The sequence below is a fragment of the Pimephales promelas genome, chromosome 24 (genome assembly GCF_988280905.1).
Source record: "Pimephales promelas chromosome 24, fPimPro1.hap1.1, whole genome shotgun sequence".
NCBI lineage: Eukaryota > Metazoa > Chordata > Actinopteri > Cypriniformes > Leuciscidae > Pimephales > Pimephales promelas.
Genome location: NC_142792.1, coordinates 13,844,106 through 13,871,463, shown reverse-complemented (window position 1 = coordinate 13,871,463; position 27,358 = coordinate 13,844,106). Strand labels below are relative to the sequence as shown.

At 39.2% G+C, this 27,358-nt stretch overlaps 1 protein-coding gene across 1 annotated transcript in view; it reads left to right on the top strand.

The window, feature by feature from the left end:
* The first annotated feature begins 2,688 nt into the window (after positions 1-2,688).
* cfap54 (cilia and flagella associated protein 54) overlaps positions 2,689-27,358 on the top strand; it is a 33,051-nt gene continuing 8,381 nt past the window's right edge. The window contains exons 1-59 of the mRNA XM_089126594.1: positions 2,689-2,857; positions 3,117-3,222; positions 3,361-3,504; positions 3,629-3,797; positions 3,884-3,942; positions 4,715-4,858; positions 4,974-5,087; positions 5,202-5,303; positions 5,391-5,583; positions 5,658-5,753; positions 5,837-5,949; positions 6,026-6,152; positions 6,774-6,859; positions 6,942-7,079; positions 7,224-7,371; positions 7,669-7,730; positions 7,939-8,064; positions 8,172-8,316; positions 8,401-8,478; positions 10,617-10,738; positions 10,843-11,025; positions 11,146-11,238; positions 11,334-11,519; positions 11,598-11,740; positions 11,927-12,074; positions 12,218-12,373; positions 12,552-12,674; positions 12,843-12,968; positions 13,049-13,175; positions 13,279-13,371; positions 13,478-13,604; positions 13,683-13,767; positions 13,872-13,957; positions 14,527-14,712; positions 14,876-15,060; positions 15,653-15,828; positions 15,923-16,135; positions 16,596-16,789; positions 16,926-17,061; positions 17,173-17,278; positions 18,638-18,793; positions 19,230-19,433; positions 19,545-19,632; positions 20,989-21,159; positions 21,237-21,303; positions 21,407-21,592; positions 21,684-21,770; positions 21,888-22,010; positions 22,704-22,757; positions 22,863-23,013; positions 23,095-23,198; positions 23,798-23,949; positions 24,507-24,636; positions 24,812-24,974; positions 25,056-25,216; positions 25,311-25,457; positions 25,652-25,772; positions 26,147-26,311; positions 26,391-26,502. Coding sequence (XP_088982720.1) covers positions 2,709-2,857; positions 3,117-3,222; positions 3,361-3,504; positions 3,629-3,797; positions 3,884-3,942; positions 4,715-4,858; positions 4,974-5,087; positions 5,202-5,303; positions 5,391-5,583; positions 5,658-5,753; positions 5,837-5,949; positions 6,026-6,152; positions 6,774-6,859; positions 6,942-7,079; positions 7,224-7,371; positions 7,669-7,730; positions 7,939-8,064; positions 8,172-8,316; positions 8,401-8,478; positions 10,617-10,738; positions 10,843-11,025; positions 11,146-11,238; positions 11,334-11,519; positions 11,598-11,740; positions 11,927-12,074; positions 12,218-12,373; positions 12,552-12,674; positions 12,843-12,968; positions 13,049-13,175; positions 13,279-13,371; positions 13,478-13,604; positions 13,683-13,767; positions 13,872-13,957; positions 14,527-14,712; positions 14,876-15,060; positions 15,653-15,828; positions 15,923-16,135; positions 16,596-16,789; positions 16,926-17,061; positions 17,173-17,278; positions 18,638-18,793; positions 19,230-19,433; positions 19,545-19,632; positions 20,989-21,159; positions 21,237-21,303; positions 21,407-21,592; positions 21,684-21,770; positions 21,888-22,010; positions 22,704-22,757; positions 22,863-23,013; positions 23,095-23,198; positions 23,798-23,949; positions 24,507-24,636; positions 24,812-24,974; positions 25,056-25,216; positions 25,311-25,457; positions 25,652-25,772; positions 26,147-26,311; positions 26,391-26,502 — 7,835 coding nt within the window. The 5' untranslated portion in view covers positions 2,689-2,708. The remainder of the gene's footprint in view (positions 2,858-3,116; positions 3,223-3,360; positions 3,505-3,628; positions 3,798-3,883; positions 3,943-4,714; positions 4,859-4,973; positions 5,088-5,201; positions 5,304-5,390; positions 5,584-5,657; positions 5,754-5,836; positions 5,950-6,025; positions 6,153-6,773; positions 6,860-6,941; positions 7,080-7,223; positions 7,372-7,668; positions 7,731-7,938; positions 8,065-8,171; positions 8,317-8,400; positions 8,479-10,616; positions 10,739-10,842; positions 11,026-11,145; positions 11,239-11,333; positions 11,520-11,597; positions 11,741-11,926; positions 12,075-12,217; positions 12,374-12,551; positions 12,675-12,842; positions 12,969-13,048; positions 13,176-13,278; positions 13,372-13,477; positions 13,605-13,682; positions 13,768-13,871; positions 13,958-14,526; positions 14,713-14,875; positions 15,061-15,652; positions 15,829-15,922; positions 16,136-16,595; positions 16,790-16,925; positions 17,062-17,172; positions 17,279-18,637; positions 18,794-19,229; positions 19,434-19,544; positions 19,633-20,988; positions 21,160-21,236; positions 21,304-21,406; positions 21,593-21,683; positions 21,771-21,887; positions 22,011-22,703; positions 22,758-22,862; positions 23,014-23,094; positions 23,199-23,797; positions 23,950-24,506; positions 24,637-24,811; positions 24,975-25,055; positions 25,217-25,310; positions 25,458-25,651; positions 25,773-26,146; positions 26,312-26,390; positions 26,503-27,358) is intronic.

Sequence of the window (27,358 nt, the reverse complement as noted above, 5' to 3'; positions counted from 1 at the left end):
GACGAGTTCCCTCTTCCAGAACGCCATGGAGGATAGAATGAGGGATGCGGGAAGGTGGCATTCTGTTTACATGTCCTGCCCATCTAAGACGAATAAATTTGAGCCTAGATGATAGAGGTCCTGAATTAGTTATCTTAAAGAGTTCCTCGTTTGTCATCTTGTCTTCCCAGGTTTTTCCTATGATGAACCGCAGGTTTCTGGTGTGAAAAGCACTGAGTCTACTTTCTTGTGGGCGATAGGTTGGCCAGCTTTCTGCTCCGTAGAGGAGAATGCTCAGAACACAGGCTTTATAGATTCTGACTTTAGTTCGGACAGACAGGTACTTATTCCGCCAAACTCGTTTAGTGAGTCTTCCGAAGGTAGAAGCTGCTTTACCAATTCTGGTACCCAATTCAAGATCAAGTGTTGCATTTCGAGTTATTGTAGAACCCAAATAAATGAAATTTTCAACTTCTTTAAGTGGGGTCTCATTGATTGTAAATGTATGAGAGTCATGGGCATGTGACATTGTAACAGTCTTTTTCAGGCTAATGGTGAGTCCGAATTTGTCACATGATTCGGCTAATCGATCTATCAGGATTTGAAGCTGATCTGGAGATGCATAAAGCAGCATCATCAGCGTAGAGTAGTTCACGCACAACAAATTGCTGGGTCTTTGTTTTGGCTTTAAAACGAGACAGATGGAAGAAATCACCATCGTTTCGTGACAATAGAGAGACACCAGTGTTGTTGTCCAGGTCTTCGTATGCTCTTTTGACTACATATGAGAAGTAAATACCAAACAGTGTAGGCGCTAATACACAGCCCTGTTTTACACCTCGTTTGATGGGAAACGTACCAGACAGCTCACCGTCAAACTTCACCCTACCCAGCATACCGTCATGAAATGACTGAATCAGTAAGAGTAGAGTAGGTGGACAGCCAGCTTTCTCAAGGACCTGGAAAAGAGATTTTCTGTCCACATAGTCAAAAGCTTTTGTTAGGTCAACAAAAGCCATGTAAAGCGGTTGCCACTGCTCTCGTGACTTCTCCTGTAGTTGTCGGAAAGCAAATATCATATCAGTGGTTGATCGCTGTGGTCGGAACCCGCACTGCGATTCTGGATATGTATCTTCAGCGATTTCCTGCAAGCGTTTCAGTAGAATACGAGCAAGTACTTTGCCAGTGACAGACAGCAATGAAATACCTCGATAATTGTTACAGTCACCACGATCACCTTTGTTCTTATAAAGAGTGGTGATCGTTGCATCTTTGAAATCTTTTGGCACTTGTTTGGCATGCCAGCATTTCAGAATGAGTTGATGAAGATGACTGGCTAATGGGATTAGACCCGCTTGTAGCAGCTCACTTGGTATCTCATCTGCACCTGGTGCCTTTCCTTTATTCATACTTTCAATGGTGGATAACACCTCAGCAATGTCAGGTTCATCATCAAGGTGATTATGGATTTGAGATTGGGGGAGGTTTAAGAGCGTCTGACGGCAAGCGTTTCCCTCTGCTCCATATAGCTCGTTGTAGTGCTCTATCCATCTTTTAAGCTAACTATATATAACCATAACTATATATAAAATTACATCTAAACGTACATTTCATTTCAAAGACGGGAGGACAGTAAATTTTGAAGACTCTGCCATAATCCCGTTTTCCTCAGTGTTCCTCCACTTTAATCTCCACAACCGGAAATGGACGAGCATCCTTGCGTCAAATGCGGAACTTATGCGTGCATATAGACGCTTTCATCAGATGCGTTGCCATGGTGATGAGCTGGCCCAAAGTTAACTTCCGTTCTGTTCGTTTATTAGTGTTTACTGGATAATATGGCAATGACTACAAATGCAGTGAAAGTTAAGGTGATGAGCAGGTTGTTGAGCTGTGGGGTGCAACCTGACCTAGGGAGCAAACGCAATTTTAAAAAATAAAAATGTCAAGGTTTCCTATGAGGGAGACGGCGGTTTTAAAATAGCCTATGTTTATCTGAGTGATAACCGGTACAGTGTTTCCCATACATTTATCAGTGGCAGCCCACCACATTATCAGCGCTGACCGCCACATATTGATTTCCGTGTTTTTAACAATTTAAGATGGGAAACGTTGTAATTGACTGCAGAGTTGCGTGCAGCGCATATTCACACGCTCTCATTCTCTCTCTCTCTCGCAAACACATTGAGAGCGGACCAGTCTGTGTATTGAATGGTTACTATCCTAAACAGCGCTGCACAGATCCATCCAACATGCTGTCAATGTGGAGGAGACCCACCTTAAAAAAAGGTTAGCAAGCATGTAAGTAGCCTAGCTAATAAGGAGAGCTATGTTAACCGTATCAAACCCCGCCGTCGCGCTCGCCGCAGTTTTTTTTTACAGTAACACTGCAGTAAATCAGACACGTCGGTAGAAAAACATCTTGTCTCCAATTTTTGTTCAACGGGTCTGGTAGTGTCACATTTCAGTTTGGCCAGGTAACATTTATTTTCTTTGACTGGCAAGAAATACCAGCTATACTAGGTACTTGTTATGGATTGTCTCCACAAGTCTGCCGGAAGTTAAGTTTGGGCCAGATTAATGCACGTGCGCAGTACCGTTTGCTTATGTTGTCACTGCTGAAAGCGTCTATAGCCCATTTAAGCTAATACGGCTTGCCATAGTGGAGAGCGTCATATCCATAACAACGGATTCAAACACAGTACGCTCGCGCACGCACAGATGGAAACATGGACCCTTTACCAGCATCCTACTACGGACCCCTGGACAAAAACAACCCTGTACTGTCAGCATTTCAAAGTGACCTAAAAGAGTTTAAAGTGCATATAAAGAAACTTTTAGGCTCTCCGAATTACGACAACCGATCCTACTCCAGGGGGTAAGAGACTAACAAGAAGAAAAAAAAGAGCGAAAATCTCTTAGGGTACAAAAATAATGTAATTTGTGTTTGTATTATGTTATGTAAGGAATAATTGACCAGAGGCCGTTGAATTATTAGAAAAAGACCCGAGGTGTAACGGCCACTCCACTTCGCGTCTTGATCGAGCGCATTACGACCTCGGTGTGCATTATTTGTCTAATAATTCAACGGCCTCTCGTCAATTATTCCTTACTTAATGTACTTTGTTAACTGACAGGTCCATAAAACTTTTTGAAACATGGAACAAGTATAAATCCCGCCTTCCTCCATGTTATTTCGAAGAGCACCTGTTGCAAACTGCTGATTTCCTCCTTGACAGCAAGGTAATGACAACTGTATTTTTTACCCTTTTTGCCACAGTTACTTCTGTAAATGTATTTTGCTAATCCCTTCCGTTTTCATTAATATATCAACATAATGTTTATTTTATCTAAATAATACTCTTTATAATTTCTTATAAGCTTTACAGGCTGGCTCTCTGGCAAGGGTACAGACTCTATCTGCAGCAGTTTTGTACTCTAAGCCTGGAAAGCATAAGAGATGTGGATCACTTCAAGCAGTCCTTCTTCTTAGATGGCTTTGGTTCAAAGAGGGCCCAGCTCACTGTAAGAGATCCTTCCTGAAGTAGTGCATTTAGCTGTTTTCAATATAAATGTTAGTTTTAAATATTAAAATGTTAGTGTGGTTATTGATTCATAATGAATGAACTTTGATCCTTGTCTCTGTTAGTTCCGTGCTCTTCAGGGAGAATGCAAATGCATCTTCTATTTGGAGAAAGAGAAAAGTGCACTTCCAGACCAGGCTGGGGTTCAAAAGTTGCTGAGCATCCTGGGATTTGTGCGCATTCTTATGCAGGCTATTCTGCCTGATGAAAGTTTATGCTGGATCCTGTACAATGGTACATTCAGCAGCAAAATGTCTGGGTGCTGTACATTTCACACTGACAATAAGTGCTGATGTGACTTGTTTTCTATATTTCCTCAGGCTCGTTACACATGTATGACATATGCAGGTTCCTGATGTCAGCAGGCCATGCTTCACAGGTTCTCAAAAACAGTTTACATGTTTTGTAAGACTTTTAAGGATAACAATACTGTTTACAAAAAAAAAAAAAAAAAAAAAACAGGACCACTGATTTTTTTTTTGACCACTGATCACTGAACATTGCTAATAATAAGAAACGTTTCTTGAACAGCACATTTCTGAAGTATCTTATGATTGAAAACTGGCTGGTAAAAAATCTGATTTATCATCTGAGGAATAAATCACATATCACATATATATATATATATATATATATATATATATATATATATATATATATATATATATATATACAGTATATGTATATATATATATATATATATATATATATATATATATATATATACATATACTGTATATATATGTGTGTGTGTGTGTGTGTGTGTGTGTGTGTGTGTGTGTGTGAATAAAATAGAAAACAGTTATTTTAATATAAGCAGCCTTGGTGAGAGTAGATTTTTAAAAACATTTTTAAAAATCACACCAAACTCAAGATTTTGAATGACAGTGTACCAAAACCTTATTAATATATCAAGATTAACAGATGACCACACTAGTCTAATTTTGTTTACCTCAGGTTGTTGTACAATACAAATAAGCAGAAGTAGAAAAGTGAAAATGTACAAAGCAAATCAACATACGTTCTTATTACTTTAATTAACAACATGTATTACATTTCTGTGAATCAAATCTCTTCATGTTTGGACAAGTACTTTTTTGGTGCAAAATACACACATTTATTTTATTTTTATTTTTTTGGTCTTCGTTCAGGTTTTAGAGTACTTACTATGGGCATGCATTTGTCTAGAGACTTCTGTTCCTCTGCTGACGGCCAACTTCCTGCCATGGTGGTCCACACTCTGCTGTGCTGTGTGTGAATGTTACTTTCATGACTGTGCTTCAGTTCAGGCAGAGGTGGGTTTCACGCCAAAACAAAAATCATCTTATAGCTTTATGACGGATATCTGAGACCACATACAGTAGACATTCTGTCATTTTTGCCTCTTGTTGTGCCCTTGCTTGGCTTTAGGTATTTGCTCGCCGAGCCCTTGGCAAGATCAGTGAACTGGCCAAGCTGGAGGAGATTACTGGCTCCCAAGTGTCTTTTGAGACCCAGCAAGCTTATAAGGAGGCCACAATAAAAGTGAGAACGGTAGCCTAAATGAAACATGCTGTTGTTTTTATAGTTCTTGTATTTTAACTACAATATTTTCATGCCTGTCTTGAATCTTGTTATTGCTCCATTGACCGAGAGAAGCTTGCAGTGATGGTGTTCAAGCGTTCAGTGTACGAACCCCGTAGGAAACCGAAAGGCCTCTTCAAACCCAAACAGAAGAGAAATTTGAAAGAGCTACAGCTAGTGAGTATTGACTTTAATGAGGTACGATGCCTCTTTTCCCTAGTTCTTTTCTAATATCTATTCTGTTTCCCTTATTTCTCTCTGTAGACTCCATGGCCTCGCACGCCAACCGAGCATATCCTGATGGAGATGTTTGAGGGAAATGCTGCTCGGTTTCTGGCTGTGCTGGAAGCTCTGCATGACAGCTCTGTCAGGCCACTGCAGACCGGCATGCCTGAGGAATTCGAGGTTCAGGACGTGGTACTGGAGCTCATTTCGGCTGGCATTAGCTTGTTGTCCGGTAAACTTTTTCATCCTCTCTGTCAATGTGCAACTAAATATCAATTATAGAGTGTAAATATCCCTGTTTTGCAGCATTTGGTGATACTGAACACACTTTTGATGAGAGCATGCCTCCCTCTGTGAAGGCAGTCACTCCTACCTCCTCTCTCTTTGACATGGCTGTCGCTGGTGAGTCCTTGAATTTAACTGGCCATTTATTTTACTTCACTCTAATTTGTGTTCGCTCAGGGTCTCTATTTTGTGTCTCTCAGGAAATAGTAAGATCGCAGTAGATGCTGCGGTGAAGTTTGTTAAGCAGCTCTTCAGATATGAACAGTGGAGCACGTTCAGCTCACTCTCTTCAGCACTTATGTCAGCGCTAGCTGTGAGTACATTCGTGATACGGCTTAAAAAAGGCAGCCAGACTGCTTTATTTAGTCTCTTTCTTGGCCTGTTCACAGAACATGGAGGGCTGCCCGTTTAGGAAGTATGAGCTGGAACTGAGGCTTTTGGAGGCTGTGGAGCGCTTGATGTCTACTCAAAAAGTTAAAATCACCATGAAAGATGCTGCTTTTGATGATCAAGCTGGTACTAATCAAGAATTTAATGATTTCACTCATAGCAATAATCAAGTCATCGAGATTTATATTAATTAATTGATAATATATTTCAGTTGTTTTTTATGTACTTTAATTTATATATTGGGATAAACCGATTTGAAAATTTTGGCCGATACCGATAACTGATAATTCTTTAAATTTGAAAGCCGATAACCAATATATTAAAGCCGATAAATCCAAATCCAAATTTGTATATCATTTTTTTAGAGCCGGATTACAGAAAATCCATGTAACAAGCACACAATTAAAATGCTCGTATTCTAATTTTATGTAGCCTATATGACAGACTTTCATTGCACATATTACACTTTGCACATATTCTTATTTTTGAAGGTATTTCAATCGAACAGTGCGCATCTGAAGTGTCTCATCTGAAGAAAATAATTCATTATTTATCAGGTTTAATATATCAGCCAAATTTTCTTATCGGGCCAATAACAATAACATTAAAAATGAACATACTGTGTATCAGCTGATACTGATATGGTGGTAACTATATTGTGCATCCATAGATTTATATACAAATCTTTATTTTGTTTTAAAACAAAAATTAACATAATCCCTCTTGTTTTGTTTTATTCCATTACAGACAAGAATATTGGGCCAGCAATCATGACAGAAGAATTGTTCAATCTTATTCAGACACTTCATGCTTGTGTCTGTAGGACAGAAAAGGTCAGATCTTTCTCTCACACTGTCTGAAGAGGTCATAAAGCTGTTGTTGGTAACCTGATGTTGTGTATGTGTGTGCAAACAGAATATCCGGCCAGATGCAGATTTGGTGTTGGACATCGTGCTCTTCTTTTGGGCTAAATGCAAAACAGTTTTTCAAAGAGCGCAGATGAGGCTCCATGACCATGTGCACTACTGGGGAAGAATGGCAAACCAAGACCAGGTTATTATTCCAATAAACATTTAATCTAACATGATTATTGTGAGCGAATTGATTGCTTTGGCATGATTGCTTTGTAAATTTTAGAAAGTATTCATTTAGCTGCTGCTTTGTAATCAGTTTTTTTTCTATTGTTTTGTTCTGTAGTGGATGGAGACCCTGCTCTTGTTGTGTGAAGTGGCCCATGAGCACCAGCTGGCTGAAGTAGACTTCTTATTAGTGGCTGAAATGACTCTCAGAATTGCCATGGTGTTGGAAAGCAGCATGGATGTGCCACAGTCTGGGAGAAAAACAGGTACTATTTACCTCAGAATAGGGATAACGGGGTTGGGAATGGTGTGACACCCAAGTTGACTGTGTTCTAGCACACAGGTCAGAAAACTAAGATGGACACGTCCAGACAAACCTTTGTTTTGCTTTCTTTTTCGGAATACATAAAAATGAGTACAAAAAATGAGAAAAATTATATTTATTTTTAATCAAATAAATGCAGCCTTATTGAGCATGACAGACCTCAATGAAAACTTGTTTTGTGTATTTTGCACTTTTAGTTATATATTTAAGTTTTCTTCCCTTGTGTTTTTTTCTGTAGCCACCACTGTAGATAGTGAGGAGTCCATCCCTGTTGGAAAATCTGCAAGCTCATTGTTCATGGTATGTTGTCCTACAAAGTAGAAATAGAAGATAAAACTCTACAAGTTTATAAGCAGTTCAGCATCATTAGATTCAACATTTAGAACAATTTAAACAAGTATACCTTAGAATCTGAGAATGTCATTTAAACCAGCAAAATCTCATGCAGTTTTATGGAATTGAGTCAGGTTTTAACCATAATAAAACTTTACTTTAAACATGTCTGCAGATGTCCCGAACTGAGCAACTGCAGACTGCATTGGATTTGGTGGAACGAGGTGTGGATTGTGTGTCCAGAGGCAGGGCCAGGTCACTTAATGGGGGTTCTGCTGTCTTTGACAAGTTGTTTATGCAGGCACGAACATACCAAGTTTTACTTCCTACAACACAAGCTTGTTACTTCCTGTTACTTTATATACAGTAAGCATGCTTTATAAAATGTGATGACTGTCTTAACCACAGAAGTTTGGTGATTACAAGAGTTCAAAGAGAAGCAGAATCCAAGAGAGCAGCATCACTGACCTTAATGCACTTTCCATGGATTTACACCTAGAGCTAATGGTCTTTCAGCACAGACTCACTCTCAAACTCTCTGACTCCTGGCCAGGTCAGAGAGATATGCAATCTTTCAACATTTAGGTAAATTAACATTTAAGCTTGTCACTCAATGCATCGTATTTGTCCTCCTCAGAAGAGATCAGTTTGATGGAGAGTAAGAAGTCACATACTAATCGAGCGCAGACCTCAGAAACAAACAGACCTATAGAAGGTGAGTTTCAAACAGTGTAACATGAACGGAACGTCTGGGTTACATATGATAACCCTCGTTTCTTGAAGGAGGAAACGGAGACGCCATATCGAGACCGACGAAAAGGAATCATGCTAGAGACTAGGCCAATCTACATCGAGTTAAATCACATTGGTGCGCAATCATTTGCATCAACTGTTCAGCCACGCAGCGTGGGTATTTAATGAGCAGCAGGTGAGATTGACCTTTAGCTTTTTGCTGAGTAGTTGAGCCAATAAGCTGGCTGCCCCAGCGGGCCGCAGCAGATGTGGCTATGGGACGTAGCATCTCCGTTCCCTCCTTCAGAGAACGAGGGTTACCATATATAACCCAGACGTTCCTCTTCAGTCGGTCAAGAAGGAGAACGCTGCGGAACCCACATTCTTCCCTGAAGGAGTTATGTGGAGATATACATATGGACTAACCTGCCCGAAGGTTGTACTGCATATGAAATACTGGGTGACTTAGCCCAAGGGAAAGACACAGGCTTCCGTTTAGGAGCAGCCGTGGAAGAAATACACATATGGAACCCAGCCCAGACCCGGTTCTCAAGGAGTCAATGGATAAAAGCCTGGCGCCAGATGTTCCGCCACGTCCGGGCAGAGGGTGTTGGAGGACTCAACAGGTTTTTCACTCTGGAGCAAAAATGTGAAGGGGCAGGGCATGTCTTGTGCTTGGTAAGCCAAGGCGATGTCATCCACTATCCAGTGCTGCTTTCAGCTCCAACCCTTGCTGAAAGAAGGAAAACATCTTCGGGGGTCCTTCGCGAGACGAACACCACTCGAAGAACACCACTCGATGAACAGGTTCCACTTCAAGATGTCAATACATCTCGTAGACGGCACCTGTGATGAAGTGATGGTGTTAAGGACCTCTGGGGGTAAGTCACCTAGAATCTCTGCGTCTTGTCCAGGGATCACACATGGAGTTTCCAGAGGTGCGGGCACGGGTTCCATATGTTGCTCCATCTCTGAGTCAGAAGGTCCTTCCTCAGAGCAATGGGTCAGGGAGGGACTGTCATGAGGAGCTTGAGTTCGGGGAACCAGGTTCAGGTGGGCCAATAGGGAGCCACCAGAACGACCTGCTCCTCGTCCTCCCTGACTTTGCACAGGGTCTGGGCAAGTAGGCTCACTGGGGGAAATGCATATTTGCGGAGGCCACGGGGCCAGCTGTTTGCCAGTGTGTCCGTGCTGAGTGTTCCCTCGGTCAGGGAGCAAAATAGCTGGCAGTGGTCTCTGAGGAGGCAAACAGGTCTACCTGAGCCTCCCCAAACTCTCTCCAGATCAGCTGAATCACCTGGGGGTGGAGTCACTCCCAGGAGCACAGCTCGTGACAGCTCATCTGCCACGTGGTTGAGCACACCGGGGACGTACATGGCTCGAAGTGGCTTCAGATGCTTCTGACTCCAGAGGAGGAGATGGCGGGCGAGTTGTGACATGCGGCGGGAGCGTAGATCGGCTTGGCGGTTGATGTATGCAACGGTCGCAGTGTTGTCCGTACGGACCAGCGCTTCCCTGCCCTGAAGCGGCCTATTTAAGCGGCTCAGAGCGAGATGTACTGCTAGCAACTCGAAGGCAGTTGATGTGCCAATAGAGTTGGGGGCATGCCCACACCCCTGACACTGGATGCTCATTGTACGTGGCTCCCCAGCCCGGTGACAGAGGCATCTGGGAACACCACCAACAGCGAACACAGACAGGAATGTGTACCTGTCGTTCGCTGTCTCTCTCACTGGTGATCTTACCAGCCGTAAGAACAGCCTTTCAGAGCTCTAACGTCGCACCTTACCAGCTTTTTGTTTTTGCTCAGTTTTTTTACAGGCAACAAAAGATAAAGAGAGAAAGAGAGAAATTCGACCCCACTGCCATGCTGTATCGCCCGCACCAGCCTCCTGAGAACTTGTTCACACTGTGTTTAGATATCAGCATCGAAGTGCTCAACTCCGAAGCAAAAAGCTGAAGTGCAATCGCACCTGCTACTCATTATATATGAATTGGCTTATGTAGTTTCACTCGAAAGTAGATCTAGCGAGATTCCTATTTGTCGGCCTCGACGTGGCGTCGACTGACCGACTCAAGAGGATCAGTATGTCAGTTTTACCCAGATTTACTCATTAACAGACTCTACGGAACTTGAGAAAATCAAGAAGAATACGATCTCTAAGACTGTTTTCCTGGCGCAGAAGGCCTTATTGGCATTCAGAAAGGACCAGGCTAGTCGAGAGACCAAGAAAATACTTGAGGTCAGTATTTGATGTCAATTCCAAACATTTGATTCCACATCATCTCACGCTGCTGGTTTTGATTATCAGATAACATGATCTAAACCGTCTCTTTTTCTCTCCAGGAGGCCATAAGGCTAATGGAGAAAGCCGAGCTGGAAGAGAGGAAGCTGGTTAGTTGTACATTTCCTTCAGAGAACAGTTTAGGACTGGCAGAGAAGAGACATCCACCACCAACCCCAATACTCCTGGCACGATCTAACTGCTCCATGATCTTTACACCTGCACCATACGCACTGGAAGAGGAGGTTGTCACGTCTTCTCTAAAAACACAATTCTGAGATCAGTCAAGAGCTCTTTGGATTTACTCACTGTGATATTCATGTGTAAATGCTGAAAATCATCAATTAACTTTTATCCTGATCTAGGTTAGCTGGTATTGTATTTATGGAAGAGATACAGAGGGTATCAACCTAAAAGTACGACTTAAAGACTGCTACCTATGTGGGACTGGAGAAATGGTAGGGTAAATGCCACATTGACATATCAAAACTTTTTAATGTCTGTATTGTTCATTCATACTCAGTAACTGAAATGAAATTTGTGTTTCAATCAGATACCTGCCAAAGGTGAATGTTTACTTCACGTAAGCGGGTTAAAACCTGATAAGAAGTACATTTTTGCAGTGGGTGCTTTTGATGCTCAAGGCAAAATGGTGGGCGGAGCCATTGGAGAGACCACCAGACCTCTATTGGCCTCCCTGCCTCTACCACTGCTAACAACCTGGGCCCACATTGCTCAGGTACATGGATCGGAATTTTTTGTGTGTCTCCCAAAATATTCATCCACATTCCTTAATGCCAGATTTTATGTTGTTTAGGTGGCTTATCAGACAGGACTCCACAGCCTTGCCAAAAGAGCTTGTAATGAGCTATGGAGCCACTTTACCCTTCCTCCAAGGTCAAATCCTGAGGTTCCAGAGCCGGAACAAGAAGCCAGTCCTGAAAGGCTGGCTCAAACAAGGTAGAAAAATGTCCAAACAAGTGTGAAAGAATCTGAAATGTACAATTTTTTTTTTTACGTTTAAATTAATATTAATTATTATTTGTGAAGGTCTTGAATAAAGTCTTAATATGATATAATAAAATATAACATAATGTGTCGTATTGTATATCTTTTCCATTTGTGTTCCATTTTTCCTGCATGCAGACTCCGCCCAGAGACCCTACAGTTTTCTTCTCCTCTCCTACAGCAGCTGTTTTTCTCCACTATTTTCATCCAGACAGATATTCACATCCAAGAGGGGGCACTATTCTGTGACAGTCTCTGTGATGGGGGCCCTTTGATCTTGGGCCAGGTTAGTGCCTACAAAGGGAGAATTTCCTTAAAATTTTATATATATATATATATATATCATCACAACTGATAATGCAGCCTAGTTGTTCTCAAGTAATTCACCCTTGTCCTTGTAAATCTGTTCTGTCGGCACATCCGTCACAGGAGGCCAGGCTTGCAGAGTGTGAACGGATGCTGGTGGCCATTGATCTTGCTCTGCACCTCAATGACAGCGCTGGCACCCTGCAGCCTGTAGTAAACTGTTACGGCCTACTCGCTCCAATAATCTTCAATCAGATCCCTTCAGAGCCTGTCATTGAGGTCATTACTTTTAGAAATGTGCTTGATAATACTTTTATATCAGTGCTAGCTTGTCTTGAATCTATGTTTAGATTTGGTTTGGGTTTAGGGGGAACATTTTATCAGAAGATCCATAATGTCATTATTAAATCAGCTTTTTGTATGAAAAGGTGCATTTAGATGCCACTGTGTGTTTCAGATGCTGCTGAAGTGCTTTTCAGTTCTGCTGGAGATTCCAGAAGTCCTCAAGCAAAAACGCCCCGCTGCCACCACAGAGTCCCTGCAGCACATGGTTGCCTGTATCACTTATTATTTAGCCAAGGTAGTAATTACATATTATAAACTGAGGAAGAAGTTTTCAAGTGTTTTTAAGATTGTGAGAAACAAATTTATTTGTGTCTAAACTATTTCATCCAGCATCCTGTAGATTTAACAAATTATTGTTTTTGCATGTGTTATAAGTGTATAATGCATTTCTGTGTGTTTTTAGAGCTTACGCTCCACTCAGGAGAGTGGCATGGCATCATCTGTGTTTGAGTTGGGAAAGAAACTACTTCAGGATATCACTGAGCCCCCTCTGAAACCTGCCAAACAATCATCAATGGAGCAGGATGGGGTATGGGATTTCTCTTGTTTATCGTAGTTTCTACATGAACTAGTTCAGTTTATAGTTCATACTGTGTGTTTGATTTCCAGAAGAAGACAACTCCAACGTATGATGAGGATCCCAGTAAACAGCTAAAGATTTTAGAGGCCATTGTCATGAAAAACATGCAAGCAGAAACATTAGGAAACTATGGTGTCACTTCTTGTAACAAAACAGGTACATGTTTTTCATTTATCTCAGATCAGAATGGCAATATATATATTTTTGCCAAATAAAGAACTTATTTTGTAATTTTAGTTTGTTGTGGCATTTGTTGCAGTGCCTCATGGATGTGAGCTCACTGGACAGGAAGACCCTGTCGTACTCTACACGGTGATTGAAAACAGCCCCCTCCAGCATGCCTTTAAAGAGGGTATAATGCAAACAACACATAATGAAGAAAATCTGATTCATTGAATGAGCTATCATTCACTCATTTTCTTGTATTTGTGTGTGTGTGTGTGTGTGTTGTGATTCAGTGATGAAGTTCAAGGAAAAACCTTGTGTTCTGGAGTTTGTTGTGCACTTGCTCCAGAAAGCCCTGCTAGAAGATGAGCTTGATCTGGTGTTGCAGTGGGAACAGAACATCTTGAACTGGCTCAGCAGGCGAGTGTGTGTCTCTTTTTGGGTACATGTTTGGAATGTGTTCAGGTGTTTTGTCTTACATTTCTGTAATATTGCTAGACGTGACGTGGCAAAGAAACACTCAAGTCCACCAGAAGAGGAGCGGAAAGACTTCACAACCTCTGTGATAGAGTACAATACAGAGGTAAGCTTCTTTTATGCAAAAATGCGGTAACATACTAAAATGCATTAATTTGCACTCACTACTTATCTCTTTCATTTTGTAAATGCAATTTAACTGCATTTCAGAAAAAAAAAGGTGGCACCTTTTTGCGTCACAGGAAGTTGCTACAGAAAAGACTACTGATTGCATTCAAGAGCCAGAACTCTGAAAGGTAAAGAAATGTCCGGGCCAGCTTGCACAATACTAAATCATTCCATATTTAAGATGTATTAAAGTGTACACTAGCGTTCAAACATTTTTTTGTCGAAAGTCTCTTATGCTCACCAAGATTTATTTTATTAAAAACACAGTCAACATTTGTGATACATATTTTTTCTTTCATAAATAGAAAGGTTTTTATTTGAAATAGAAATCGTTGGTGACAATTTAAAGGGGTCATGAACTGGCTTTTTAAATGTTTTTCTGTTGTTGTCTGAGGTCAGCTTATGACGTTGCCTTGGTTTTTACATTAAAAAACATCAAAATGTATAAGTAATAGGCTATTTTCTATTTTTTGCTATTTTTATTTCTCGGTTCATCACTCCTTTAAAATGTTGATGAATGTAATGCATCTTTGTTAAATAAATATTTTCTTTTCTTTAAAAATGTACCTTTTTAAATGGTAGTGTACATGTTTATTACATATTTCATATTTGTTATTACATATTTGTTATATACACGATTACATATACATATATGTAGACATGATTACATGTCTGTATTTGCTTTTGTGTCTCTCAGAGAGGTCAAAGCTGTGGACATCCTGATAGATCTACTTGCCGCTTTTATCAGACGACATCAGCGCCTCGGTAAGCTGAGGCAGATGCTCTCTGAGGATTCGCTGTGGCGTTGCCATGTCAATCTGAGCCTGGCTCGTGCCCACCTAGGCATGCTGAGGAAGAATCTTGGACCACCTCCCCAGCTCTGGTATGAAGATCCAACAGAAAAACTATGATTAATGCCAATGTCTGGGTCTTCGTCTTTACTCTGAATATCAAGTCTATTTTATTTGTCCTGTTAAAAACCCTTTTATTATTGCTTTCTCTGAACATACTCGATTGAAACTTAAGCTTTTTTCTATCCGTTCCAGTTTTAGTCATCTATCGCAGTCTTTCTTCTCTCTCGCTCATTGTGGAATGCTAATTATGTGGAAGAACGTTTCACTGCAAATCAGGCCACCTGAATTAACACTTCCGTGTACTAAATCTGTACCTCATCCTGGATCCTGTGCTAACAAACGAAAAGTGAAACGGAAAGTTAAACACACTAATCAAGGTGAGTTAAAGTCTCTTTAGCATGATAGCTGAATCTACACTACCGGTCATACATTTGGTGTTGGTTAGATATTTTGAAAGATATTTTGAAAACAATCTTCTAATTTATTTGACCAAAAATACAGTAACATTGTGAAATATTTAAATTTAAAATAACTTTTAAAGTCACTTTTTTTTTTTTTGTCATTTAAAATGTTAATTCTGTGACGCAAAGCTGAATTTTCAAGATCAATACTCCAGTCTTCAGTGTTGCATGATCAGAAATCATTCTAATATGCTAATTTGGTGGTCAAGAAAAACTTCTTATAATTATTATCACTGTTGAAAACCGACACTGCTTAATATTTTTCTGGTATCTATGATAAAAAAAATGAATGTTTGAATAGATTTAGTTAGATTTTGATGAATTAGAGAAGTTCAAAAGAATCTAAGTGCAATAGAAATCTTTGTAACATTATATACGTCTTAACTTTCACTTTTGTATTAATTTCTTTAAAAACACCTTACTGACCCAAAACTTTTGAATGGTAGTGTAGATCATTACATGTCGATGCAGTGAATGATTGTCATACCTTGCTCTACATTTTCAACAGAACCAAACACCACTGATGAGGAGTCGAACTCTGCAGACAGTGAAGTGGAAAGTGAAGTGGACTCTACATTTCGGCACACCCATAACCCTGAAGCTGATGACGCTCCTACTGGTCAAGCCACCTTTCATGCACTGGACACACTTGACAAAGCCTCTATATACTTGCGCAGAGCTGTGGTAAATGCGGTTTCATTTTAATAGGTCTAATTTGATACACTCATCTTGTTTTTTTGTGATTTTATCAACGGCATCTCCCATTTTTTAACATCAGGTGCTAGCACATCGCTGGAGTCACTGGACAACTTTACAGTGGGTGTGTCGGACTCTGTGGGACCAAACCAGCACACTTGCCCTGATGATAGAGCGAGCCCAAGGCACTGATGCCCATGCCAGACAGCTGACGAAAGAGCAGCTCTATACAGTGATCACTCCTCTACTGGTGCTGGCCTCAGATCTTCTTATGGACATGATGGAGAAGCTTAAGGTTAATACACATCACCTCTAAAACAGTGGCTTTAACCTTTTTGACTTTTTGCCCACTGTCCCTACATAATATAATATTAATTATATGTAAAATGTGGGAGTGTCAGTATAGGTACATCAATTAAACACAATGCATTTTTTTTTAGCATTTATCTAATAATTTATAAAGATTTCTTTATTATTTTTATTTTGTTGATTACATTATACAAACAATTATTAATTATAATTTAAATGCACATTCATGTGCTAAATTAAGATTGAGAATCCACTTATAAACAGCCTGCCAGATAAAATCACATGCCGTTGTTATCTGCACCATTGTTAGAGCTCTCTGGAAAACTTGATTTGGATACTTAATTGGCCATTTACCTCATTCTGCAGTCAAATATTTGTATATAATGACCACTAATCTACTGGATAAAGTTATCTGACATACGTAACTGTTTTTTAAAATTCTCTAGCTGTGGAATGTTTATGATGATGAAGAAGGGGAGCTTGAGGCCAGCTTGTACTTCTCTGCTCCAGTGGATGATGGGACAATGATAGATCTGCGCTGGCTGAGGACTCTGGTTCTGCACACATTAGAGCTTCTGTACTACCAGTCCAAGTGGGAGAGTCTCGCCCACCTTGCACTACTTTTCAACTCATACACTAGGTACGCTTATAATTCACTGATGCTGGTGGCATTGGTTTGTGTACTTGCTGAAAGTATACACTTAACTGAAAAGTTTATGAATAGAATTCCTCTCACAAAAGAGTAGCTATTTAAATACAAGGTGCATGGCTTTCAGGGAGCGCTACTCTCACATGGTAACACCTGTTCTGGTGCATGCACAGAGGAGGCTGTTGGACAGGATCAGCTTTTTCGGTGGTCCTCCAGCACCTCAACCTCACTTCACCCACACTGCTTTTATCTCTGGAGAGAAGGTAGAAAGAAATGATCACATACGCATCATTCTTATTAATTTGGGCGCAAGTATTTAAAAGCTTGAGTTCAAAGCCTGTTCAACAAAACAGTTTTGTGACTGATGTCCATAGGTGACCTGCCGGAATTATGCAAGCAGACAATTGCTGTTTCCTTGTGGAGAAGGTCAAATTATGATTACTGCAAATGATACTAACCCAGAGCTCAAGGAACTTGCAGGTACAGTCTACAGAAAAGGGTTGCTAGGTCCCATTCATTTTCTGATAAATTTTGTGTGTTTTGCATGTCACATTTCCTATGGAAGCTTGTTTCCGCCACTGAATAAAAAAATAAATAAATAAAGAATTGCGACATTTTATCTCACAATTGCGTGTTATAAAGTCAGAATTGCGAGATATAAAGTCAGAATTGTGAGATATAAAGTCAGAATTGTGAGATATAAAGTCAGAATTGCGAGATATAAAGTCAGAATTGTGAGATATAAAGTCAGAATTGCGAGATATAAAGTCAGAATTGCGAGATATAAAGTCAGAATTGTGAGATATAAAGTCAGAATTGCGTGATATAAAGTCAGAATTGCGTGATATAAAGTCAGAATTGTGAGATATAAAGTCAGAATTGCGTGATATAAAGTCAGAATTGCGTGATATAAAGTCAGAATTGTGAGATATAAAGTCAGAATTGTGAGATATAAAGTCAGAATTGCATGATATAAAATCAGAATTGCGAGATATAAAGTCAGAATTGTGAGATATAAAGTCAGAATTGCGTGATATAAAGTCAGAATTGCGAGATATAAAGTCAGAATTGCGAGATATAAAGTCAGAATTGCGTGATATAAAGTCAGAATTGACTTTATAAGTTGAGGCCAGACTTTATAAGTCAGAATTGCGAGATATAAAGTCAGAATTGCGTGATATAAAATCGCAATTCTGAGAAAAAAAGACAGAAGTGCGAGTTTTTATCTCACAATTCTGACTTTTTCTCTTAAAATTGCGAGTTTACATCTTGCAATTCTGACTTTATAACACATAATTGCGAGTTTATATGTCGAAATTCTGACATCTTTTCTCAGAATTGTGAGATATAAACTCGCAATTGCGATCAGGCAAATTCTAAGGGGAAAAATTACTAACTTTTTTTTGACTTTATATCACGCATTTCTGACTTTATATCTTGCAATTGCGACTTTATATCACGCAATTCTGACTTTATATCTCGCAATTCTGACTTTATAACACGCAATTGCGACTTTATATCACGCAATTCTGATTTTATATCTCACAATTCTGACTTTATATCACGCAATTCTGATTTTATATCTCACAATTCTGACTTTATATCTCGCAATTGCGAGTTTATATCACGAAATTCTTACTTTATATCTCGCAATTCTGACTTTCCATCTCCCAATTCTGAGAAATAAAGTCAGATTTGCGAGAAGTATACCTTTTATATTTTTCATTCTATGGCAGAAACAAGCTTCTATACATTTGATCCATCTATAATGATTTGTATTTTTTTATTAAGACCATTTAAGTCTTGTGTGTTTTATAATTATTTTCATCTTTATTGCAGATGTGAAGAGAGCCATGTGTCTGGTGTGTGTACCGTTGGATGTGAAGGACACACTGCAGTGTTTCAGAGAGACTCTGGAAAGAAGAAATCATGGACTACTGACCTTTCAGCACAGCCGAACTCTACTCCTGCTGCTACTGGCTGACACACAGCACTGTAAGTCTGACCCACAGCGGGTCATTGTGATTCTTTTTCCTTGAAACAAATTAATGTGTTTATTCAACAAGGATGCATTTGACTGATCAATTTCTATTCCTCCAAGAACCATGATTAAAATGTATCATGGGTTCCACAAAAATATCAAGCAGCACTGCTGTTTTTTGGGTAGAATTTAATGTGAAAGTCTCAAATATCAAAGCATAGTCTCTAATCAAAACAAAATTATAGTCTCTAATCAAAACAAAATTAATGAGACTTTCACATTAAATTATACCCAAATTACAAAAAGCTTTACTGCAGACCTTATTTCACTACTAAAGTAAAAAACGCTATTTTAAAAGCTATTTTGGTAACCCATGCCATTCTAATTGACTTCAAACTAAACAACTATTTTGTTTTCACTTTCAATCACACCCTTTATATGTGGCCTCAGCATATGTTGAGGTGCCATTCTCTAAAGAGACCAACAGCGTTCTCCAGGGGAAAGTGGAATTCAGCATGGCAGCCTGCATCCCGCCAGGTGTCAGACCTCCAGACCTTTCCACAGAAGAGTTCAACTCTCTGGGCTCCATCTACAGCCCCACCCTCCCTACATCACAGCTCCAGACTGTTTTCTCCTCCTACAACAATGCAATTAGTGAGACCCGATCTAAACTCTCTGACACATTACAAGCTGATCTGACACATTACAAGCTGAATTTGTTCATGAACAAGCTTTTGCAATACGTTGTTTTGTTATTTCGTGCAGAATATCTTCAAGCAAATAAGCACAACTCCCTCCAGGTGCAAGCACTCCATGACCTTGGAAACCTGCATTTCTTCAATGGAAATCGAAAGTACGATGTGTTAAATGCATTGTTTTCTTGCTTTGTTTATTAGTTTGAGCAGTTTCATACTGTATGTTTACACTACTGTTCAAAAGATGGGGTCGCCATGATTTTTAAAAGTTTTTGAAAGACATCTCTTATGTTCACCAAGGCTGTATTTATTTAAAGGGGTCATGAACTGGATTATTTTATTATTTTATAATGTTTCCTGGGGTGCCCTTATAATGATTTTTACATCAAAAATTGATGACATATTTGCAAATGAAATTGCCAGAATTACATTTACAATACTTTTACAAAGTTTTTACTATCACAGCCATGAGATTAACAAATTGTAAAAAGTAATGATTATACCATTATATTTAGATTAGGGCTGTCAAATGATTAATCGCGGTTTATCACATCCAAAATAAAAGTTTTGTGTTTACATAACATATGTGGATGCACTGTGTGTAATTATTTTGTTTATATATAAATAAACACACATGAATGTATATTTAAGAAAAAATATATTATTTATGTATAAAATATTTATATTTATATATAATATAAATTATATATAAATCTATATACAGTATATACAAAAAAATATTTCTTAAATATATACAAGCATGTGTGTGTATTTATATATATATATATATATATATATATATATATATATATATATAAAATAATTATACACAGTGCATCCACATATATTATGTAAACACAAACTTTTATTTTGGATGCGATTAATCAGGATTAATCGTTTGACAGCCCGAATTTAAATATATTCCCATTGCATGAAAGGTTGCAGTGATGAGCAATGAGCAGAGGACAGACAGTCTTTTGATCGCTTGAATGAAGAGATTCATCATTGCAACGCAATTTCTGCACTCTCAAGAATGCTTTAACCAAATAACAGTGCAAACACAATGTAAATACAGTAAGAGCTTTGTTGTGCAGTGTACAGTAACAGCGTCATTGATTTCATAACAAGTTTTGGCTAGTGTCCAGATAAACTTTCTCTGTATGATTGACAGCTTGGGCGATTGGAAAGGGAGCGTTCTTTAAACATTTTCTGTATATAATTTAATCACAGTTTAAATATGACTTTTTTCACCCTACTAAGAGAAACAAAGTGAAGTTGATCTTTCAGTCACTGGCTCGGTTTACGGATGCATAAACAGTATTGAACGATTTTAAGAGAAAGTGAAAATCTGTCTGAACTTGAATAATTACACATCAGAAATCACTGATCACAGATCAGGCATTAGAATAAACATGGTTACTGATTCTTCTTTTTTCTTTAGAAAGTAATAATGACCCCAAAGTTTTAAACATAAGTCTAGTTAATTGAACGTTTTGCTCAATTTTTTTGTATAGATCTGCACAATTTTTCTGGAGTAAGGGTCTGGACTGTGCTCTGCAAGACTCTGGAGTTCTGGAATCTTGGGATGGTGACTCATGGAGCTGCAGCTCCTCTCGGGAAACCCTGCAGCATGCTGGGATATGGGGTTGTCTCCAAGGAGCTTTGCTTTCAGCCAAAATTGCACAGTGAGTGAGAAAAAGTTTTTTTTTTTTTTTTGTGATGGTGCTCCATTACAGCAGTAAGTCTTCTCCTGTATTGACAGGCACATCCTGACTTCCAACATTAACCAGCGCACAAAATGCTGCCTTCTCTCTGCCAAACTCTTCAAGGTCAGAATTGAGTCACAGAAATGTTCTTACAGTTGAAAGAAAGGACCTCTGTTTTTGTATCTGAGCCAATAAAAAAAGTTTACTAAGGTCATATGATTTGCAGTGCCTTCTCATGGCCTCTATGCCCCATCCAATGACAGACCTGTCATACTCCACATACTCTGTGGAGATGGAGCTTATCCCAGGCATCGACCTCTTCTCTGAGCCGGACCGTGGGAATCTTGGCACCACTATTGCCAGTTTGTCTTTTCTCTGCCACTGGCTATATACCTCAGGGCACCTTCTCAAGGTATTAGACACACTCATATTAAGAGCTGCCTTTGTGCATTTGATGTCTGATACATCTTAATATTCAACACCTGTGTTACTGCTTGTTTCAGTCTCTTCCTGTTCTGGCTTTGTACCTGTACATTGCCAGAACTGTGTGTCGGGATCCACACCATACTCTCAGATGCAAAATCCTGAAGGTTTAAAAGACTTTGTTGTGTCTTTCTGTTATTCTCGTATGTATTGAAAAGCTGTATTGCAGTGGATGTATTTGTCTGTTTTGTGAGTTTTAATCAAGTGCTTCTTTGTGTATACAGATAAAGGTATTGACTGAGTTAGGGGCCTTCACTCAAGCAGTTAAAGAACTCAGTAATCTCACATTTGGAGTGGAAATCCATGTGCCTCATGGATGCCACCACAGAGTGGAGAAGCCATCTTGGGTAAAACAACATAAACAATATAGGATATGTTTAGCTTATAAATATTTAGACAAAAACAAGACAACTGCAACTGATCTGAAGTATCTTGAATATCTTCTTGAATATATTATTTAATCTCTTTATGCACTAACACTTATTTTACATTTCTAGACTACCACAATAGTTGGGCTTTGGGATTTTTATTCAGCAAGGATGCATTAAATTTATAAAAAGTGACAGTTCACAGAGACTTTCACATTTTATTTTATAAATGCAAAAAAAATATGTATTTCTAATAAATGCTGTTCCTGAAACACTGAATCCTGAAAAATATATATATCATGGTTTCTGTTTGCAGCATTGATAATTATAAGAAATGTTTCTTGAACTGCAAATCAGCATGTGACACTGAAGACTGAAGTAATAATGCTGAAAATGTAGCTTTGCCATCACAGGAATAAATTACGGTTTAAATATATTCAAATAGAAACACTTATTTTATACAGTTCATTTGTTTCACAAATTAAATTAAAATGTTTCACAATCACAGTTTTTACCTCACAGCCTTGGTGAGAATGAGAAACTTCTTACTAAAACATTAAAAAATAGTCTTACTGACCCCACACCTTTGAATGAAAATGAAAATAGTATAATAATTGTTACATTATCCTTTTTTGTGTCTTGTAATGTTTAAATGCACATTAAACCCCACAGGCAAAGGAAACATTTATTGAAGGAAAACCCCTGTTGGATCCTTCCAATCTTCAAGTAAGTTTACCTGTTTTCACAGCTTTATCATTAAAAATGATCAATATTTACTTCATACTGTAATGTTTAATATGGATATCATGCTTTATATGATCCATTTCTTAGGTTCTGGAAGAATTGGTCAATAGGAGGCCAAGTAAAGACATCATGGCTATTTATGGCTCAACATTCACCACATGGCTCCTGATGGCCAGAGTTCATCTCATCTTGGCTATATGTAGTACTATACAAGACCTGCCTGAGCCACCACCACCAGGTATCATCTCATAACTTGTTTGTTATGGACAATTACAGATTATAAATAAACCCTTACTGAATCATATATTTTAACTTACAGAGATATACAAATCTCAAGAGAAAAGTTTGGATGATGCCTCCAGCAGTGACGAGTCCAAGCGTCTCCAGCTCAGTGCCAGGAAACTCACATTAGGAGAAGTCAAGGTGCTCTGTTTTTACCTTCATTTTATGATGTTAAAGCTGTCCAACTCTCCTTTCTGTTAGATTGTTCTTCCAGATCTAGGCTTATAAAACGTTTTGGTCCCACTTTATATTAAGTGGCTTTAAGTACTATGTACTTACATAGAGGTTACTACTTTGATACATTGGACGTATTGTGTACATACATGTTTTTACATTGTACTTATATTTTGAAAATACCTGCATGTAATTACAACTGTAATTAATTGATGTAATTACATTTGTAATTACACAGTTTACCCTTCCCTTACACCTTAACCCACCCTGATACCTACCCATACCACCACACCTGTCCCTAACCTTACCCATATCACACCTCAATAGCAGCAAAAGTGTTTTACAATACAACCTGAACACAATAAGTACATTGTACTTATTTTCCTATGTAAGTACACAGTACTTAAAGCCACTTAATATAAAGTGGGACCAAAGTTTTTAACATTATTTGACCCTATAGGAATTATGGCTATGAAGTATAATGTTGTAAACACAAATATACACCAACCAAATGCAAGAACATTAAGGACAAAGTTAACATAATGTCTCTCTATTGCATTGTTCAGGCCATACTCCTAAAAGAAGCACATGCTCTGGTTAGTCCTGAACTCTTCACCCCACAACCGCTGAGCATTGATCCTGAAGAATTGGAGCTGGCAGTGGAGATCAGACTGTTATTGTCCAATATCAACATGCAGCAGGGCAGAATGGCTGCCAGGTAGAGCAGAAACAAATCATGAGAAAGAGTGCACGTTTGTAGTTGTGTGGGTGTATACACTACTGTTATAAAAAAAAATTTGAAGAAATTTATTTAATTAGCAAATGACAACAAATACATGTATAATGTTTCAAAATATATTTATTTATTTTGATATATTAAATATATTTTAAATAAATGCTGTTCTTTATTCCCTAAAGAATCCTGACAAAAATGTATCATGTTTTAGCAGCCCGTGTCGATTGAGCAGTGACAATAATAAGAAGCTCAAAATCAGCTTTTTAGAATGATTTCTGAAGGATCATCTGACACTGAAGACTGGAGTTATTATGCTGAAAATAGTACAATAGAACACAGTTATTTTAAATTGTAATATTTCACAATATGACTATATTTTTGAGTAAATAAATGCAGCCTTAGTGAGCTTTAGAGACTTCTTTCATAAACATTAAAAAACCTAACCAACCCCATACTTTTTTAACGGTAGTGTATGTTCCTGAGGATTCATGTATGTTTGAATCTACTAAAAATCGAAACATTTTAAATGTCTATTGTAGTGCAGATCTGTCGGCGTCTACTTTGAGGCTCCTCCAGAGTTCTCTTGTGTTTCAAAGTGATTTCCGCCCGATACCTCCTCCTAAACCAACCTCCTCTGCTCTCAGACGACCCAGAGCCAAAGCATATCAGGTAATGATCTGATTTACTTACATAAATTCAACACTTAATTCAGATCTTGAGTCTCTCATATTCTAAAGGACAGATTCAGTTTCATTGTCATGAAACTGACCACTTGTCTGCTTGCATGGACAATTCATCATCAATTCATCTAGAGTTTTAAAGAAAATCTGTCTTTTCTCTACAGACTAGCTCCCGGGATGCAGCGTCTGTTCTCGATCTCCATACTGGAGATCTTCCAGAAAAGTTAGAAGCGAGAGAGCGCATGGATCGCCTTTTCTGGCTGCGCTGTAGGCTGGCAGTGGTTCGTTCCCTCGTAGGCCATATCCCTGGAACTGCAATCTACTCTGGTTAGCTGCGCTGAAAAGCTTAATGTGGTGGAAATATCGTTGGATGGAGCTTGTTGATGATTCTTGCACATGTTTGTGCAGGTAGAGACAGTAGTGTAGAGGCGCTCCAGCTGCTGAAAGAGGGTCTGGCTGAGGCAGAGGCCTGGGGAGATCCTGACACTAAAGCCCTTCTGCTCCTACAAGGCGTCCAACTCAACACACACCGTGGCAGACCCAGAGAAGACAGTACAGCCATGCTACAGGTCAGTAGCTAGCTATGACAGTTGATTGTGATTTAGTGCTATTTGACCTGAACTTGACTGTTTCTGTTGGCCGATCACGTGTGTGTCTGTTTAGGAAATTGTGAGCTTGTTGTCTGGGCGTAGTGCTCTATCTCTGCGCTCTCAAATGACTCTAGCTGAGGCTGCATTGTTACTTAGTGAACTGAGAGGAACAGGAAGCCAGAGTCTCTACCTGCTCACACAGAAACTACTGCAGAAACAGGTTTTGTTACACTTTTTTGCTCAAACTTTTTGTTAAAACTTGTCACAAGAGAAAACAATGTATGTAAAATTCCCATTTTCGGACAGTAGATCTGGTAAAGATGTACAGCTCCCAGATCACATGGTCATAATGAGCATACAAGAACCAAAATATGAAATGAATGTGTTTTACATATTATAATTCTTTGTTTTCAGCTCTGTGCCACTGGAGAGTCTATAGGTCTCAAAGAAGAAGGCAAGGTGGAACTACGAGCGGGCCTAAAGAATATTTATCTTCCACAGCTTCCCCTACTTGCCAAAACAACCATGCGAATTGGTATGACAACTACAATAAGGCAGCTCTGTATTGATATTTCTCTAACATTATGGTTAGGTGTTTGTTCTTAACCTGCAATTAATTCAGACAGAACTGCTTAATGTATAAAAACTTTTTTTAAAATAACCTTACGTATGTGTTGGTGTTGTATTTTGTTTCTTGCTTTATTTTGGTTTTGTTTTGGATAAAAGCACAGAATTGTCCTATTGATTTGAAAATATGTACTAAATAATGATTGGTCTTCTTTCTTATATAATTTTGCTTAAACTTTAAAATGATTTTGCTATGCATGGGTATTTCCTTCTAAAAATGCAAACTTAGTTTGTACTGCAATTTTGAAGGCTCAAAATGTGTATTGATTCTTTCTGTTCCAGGTCGCTCTCTGGCATTGCAGGCCTTGTCATGTTCTTCTGAGGGAGTTGAGGAGCCGTGGAGGCCCTTAATAGTTGCTAAAGACGTTTTGCAGTCTGCACTCAGCATCTCTCAGTCATCTGCCAACAGAGACTGCCAGTTGGAGGCTGATATCCTCTACTGTACAGGTGATCAATAGGGAGTGTTTTTATATTGGCCTCTTATCTTGTGAACCAGTTGTGGATGTTTGATCATTTGTGTCTGCAGGATTGGTGGGTAGACATCTCATTTCCATGCAGAAAGCGGGTCCTCAGGAAGTCCTAGAGGCCTTGTTTGGGTGTTTAACCACATTCAAGCACACTCATGGGCAAAGTTTACGGTAAGTTGCTTAACTAAAGCCCAAAGTATACTTCGGCCATCTGCATTCCGCAACAGCCCTTACACTGTCCGTGTGCATTTCAATTTTTGTGTTAGCGCAGATGGTGCACGTACAACAGCACAAATGTAAGTGACTTGAGCGTTTGAAAACAAAATCCGCTAGATGCACGCCCCAAGTGTGTATATCTGCTCTCGTGGCTCTTTGAAGGGCTTGTGCACCTTAATATTCTCCTATAATTGTATATAAACAGATGGCAAAGTGGGAGAGGGACTTGAACTCGTGGCCCCCTGAAGCGCAAAAACACTATATGTCAACACACTGCCCATGAGGCTATCAGCACCAACTAACTAGTTTTGTAAATATTAGAACTAGGGCTGTCACGATTCCTTGATTAAAGTCGATTACTCAATAATAAAAAAAAATCCTTGATTGCAGTTTACCCGTGTTGGCCCATTCCACGGACAAGAATCCATGATACACATTATTAAATCGTTTTCTAAGGCTATGCAAATTATTTAAAACCATTTAAAACATAATATGTCCATCCATCCATCTTCTTCCGCTTATCCGGGGCCGGGTCGCGGGGGCAGCAGTCTAAGCAGAGATGCCCAGACTTCCCTCTCTAGCTCTTCCGGGGGGAGGCCGAGGCGTTCCCAGGCCAGCCGAGTCTCTCTAGCATGTCCTAGGTCTTCCCTGGGGTCTCCTCCCAGTGGGACGTGCCCAGAACACCTCCCCAGGGAGGCGTCCAGGAGGCATCCGAAACAGATGCCCGAGCCACCTCAGCTGACCCCTCTCGATGTGGAGGAGCAGCGGCTCTCCTCTGAGCTCCTCCCGAGTGACCGAGCTTCTCTAAGGG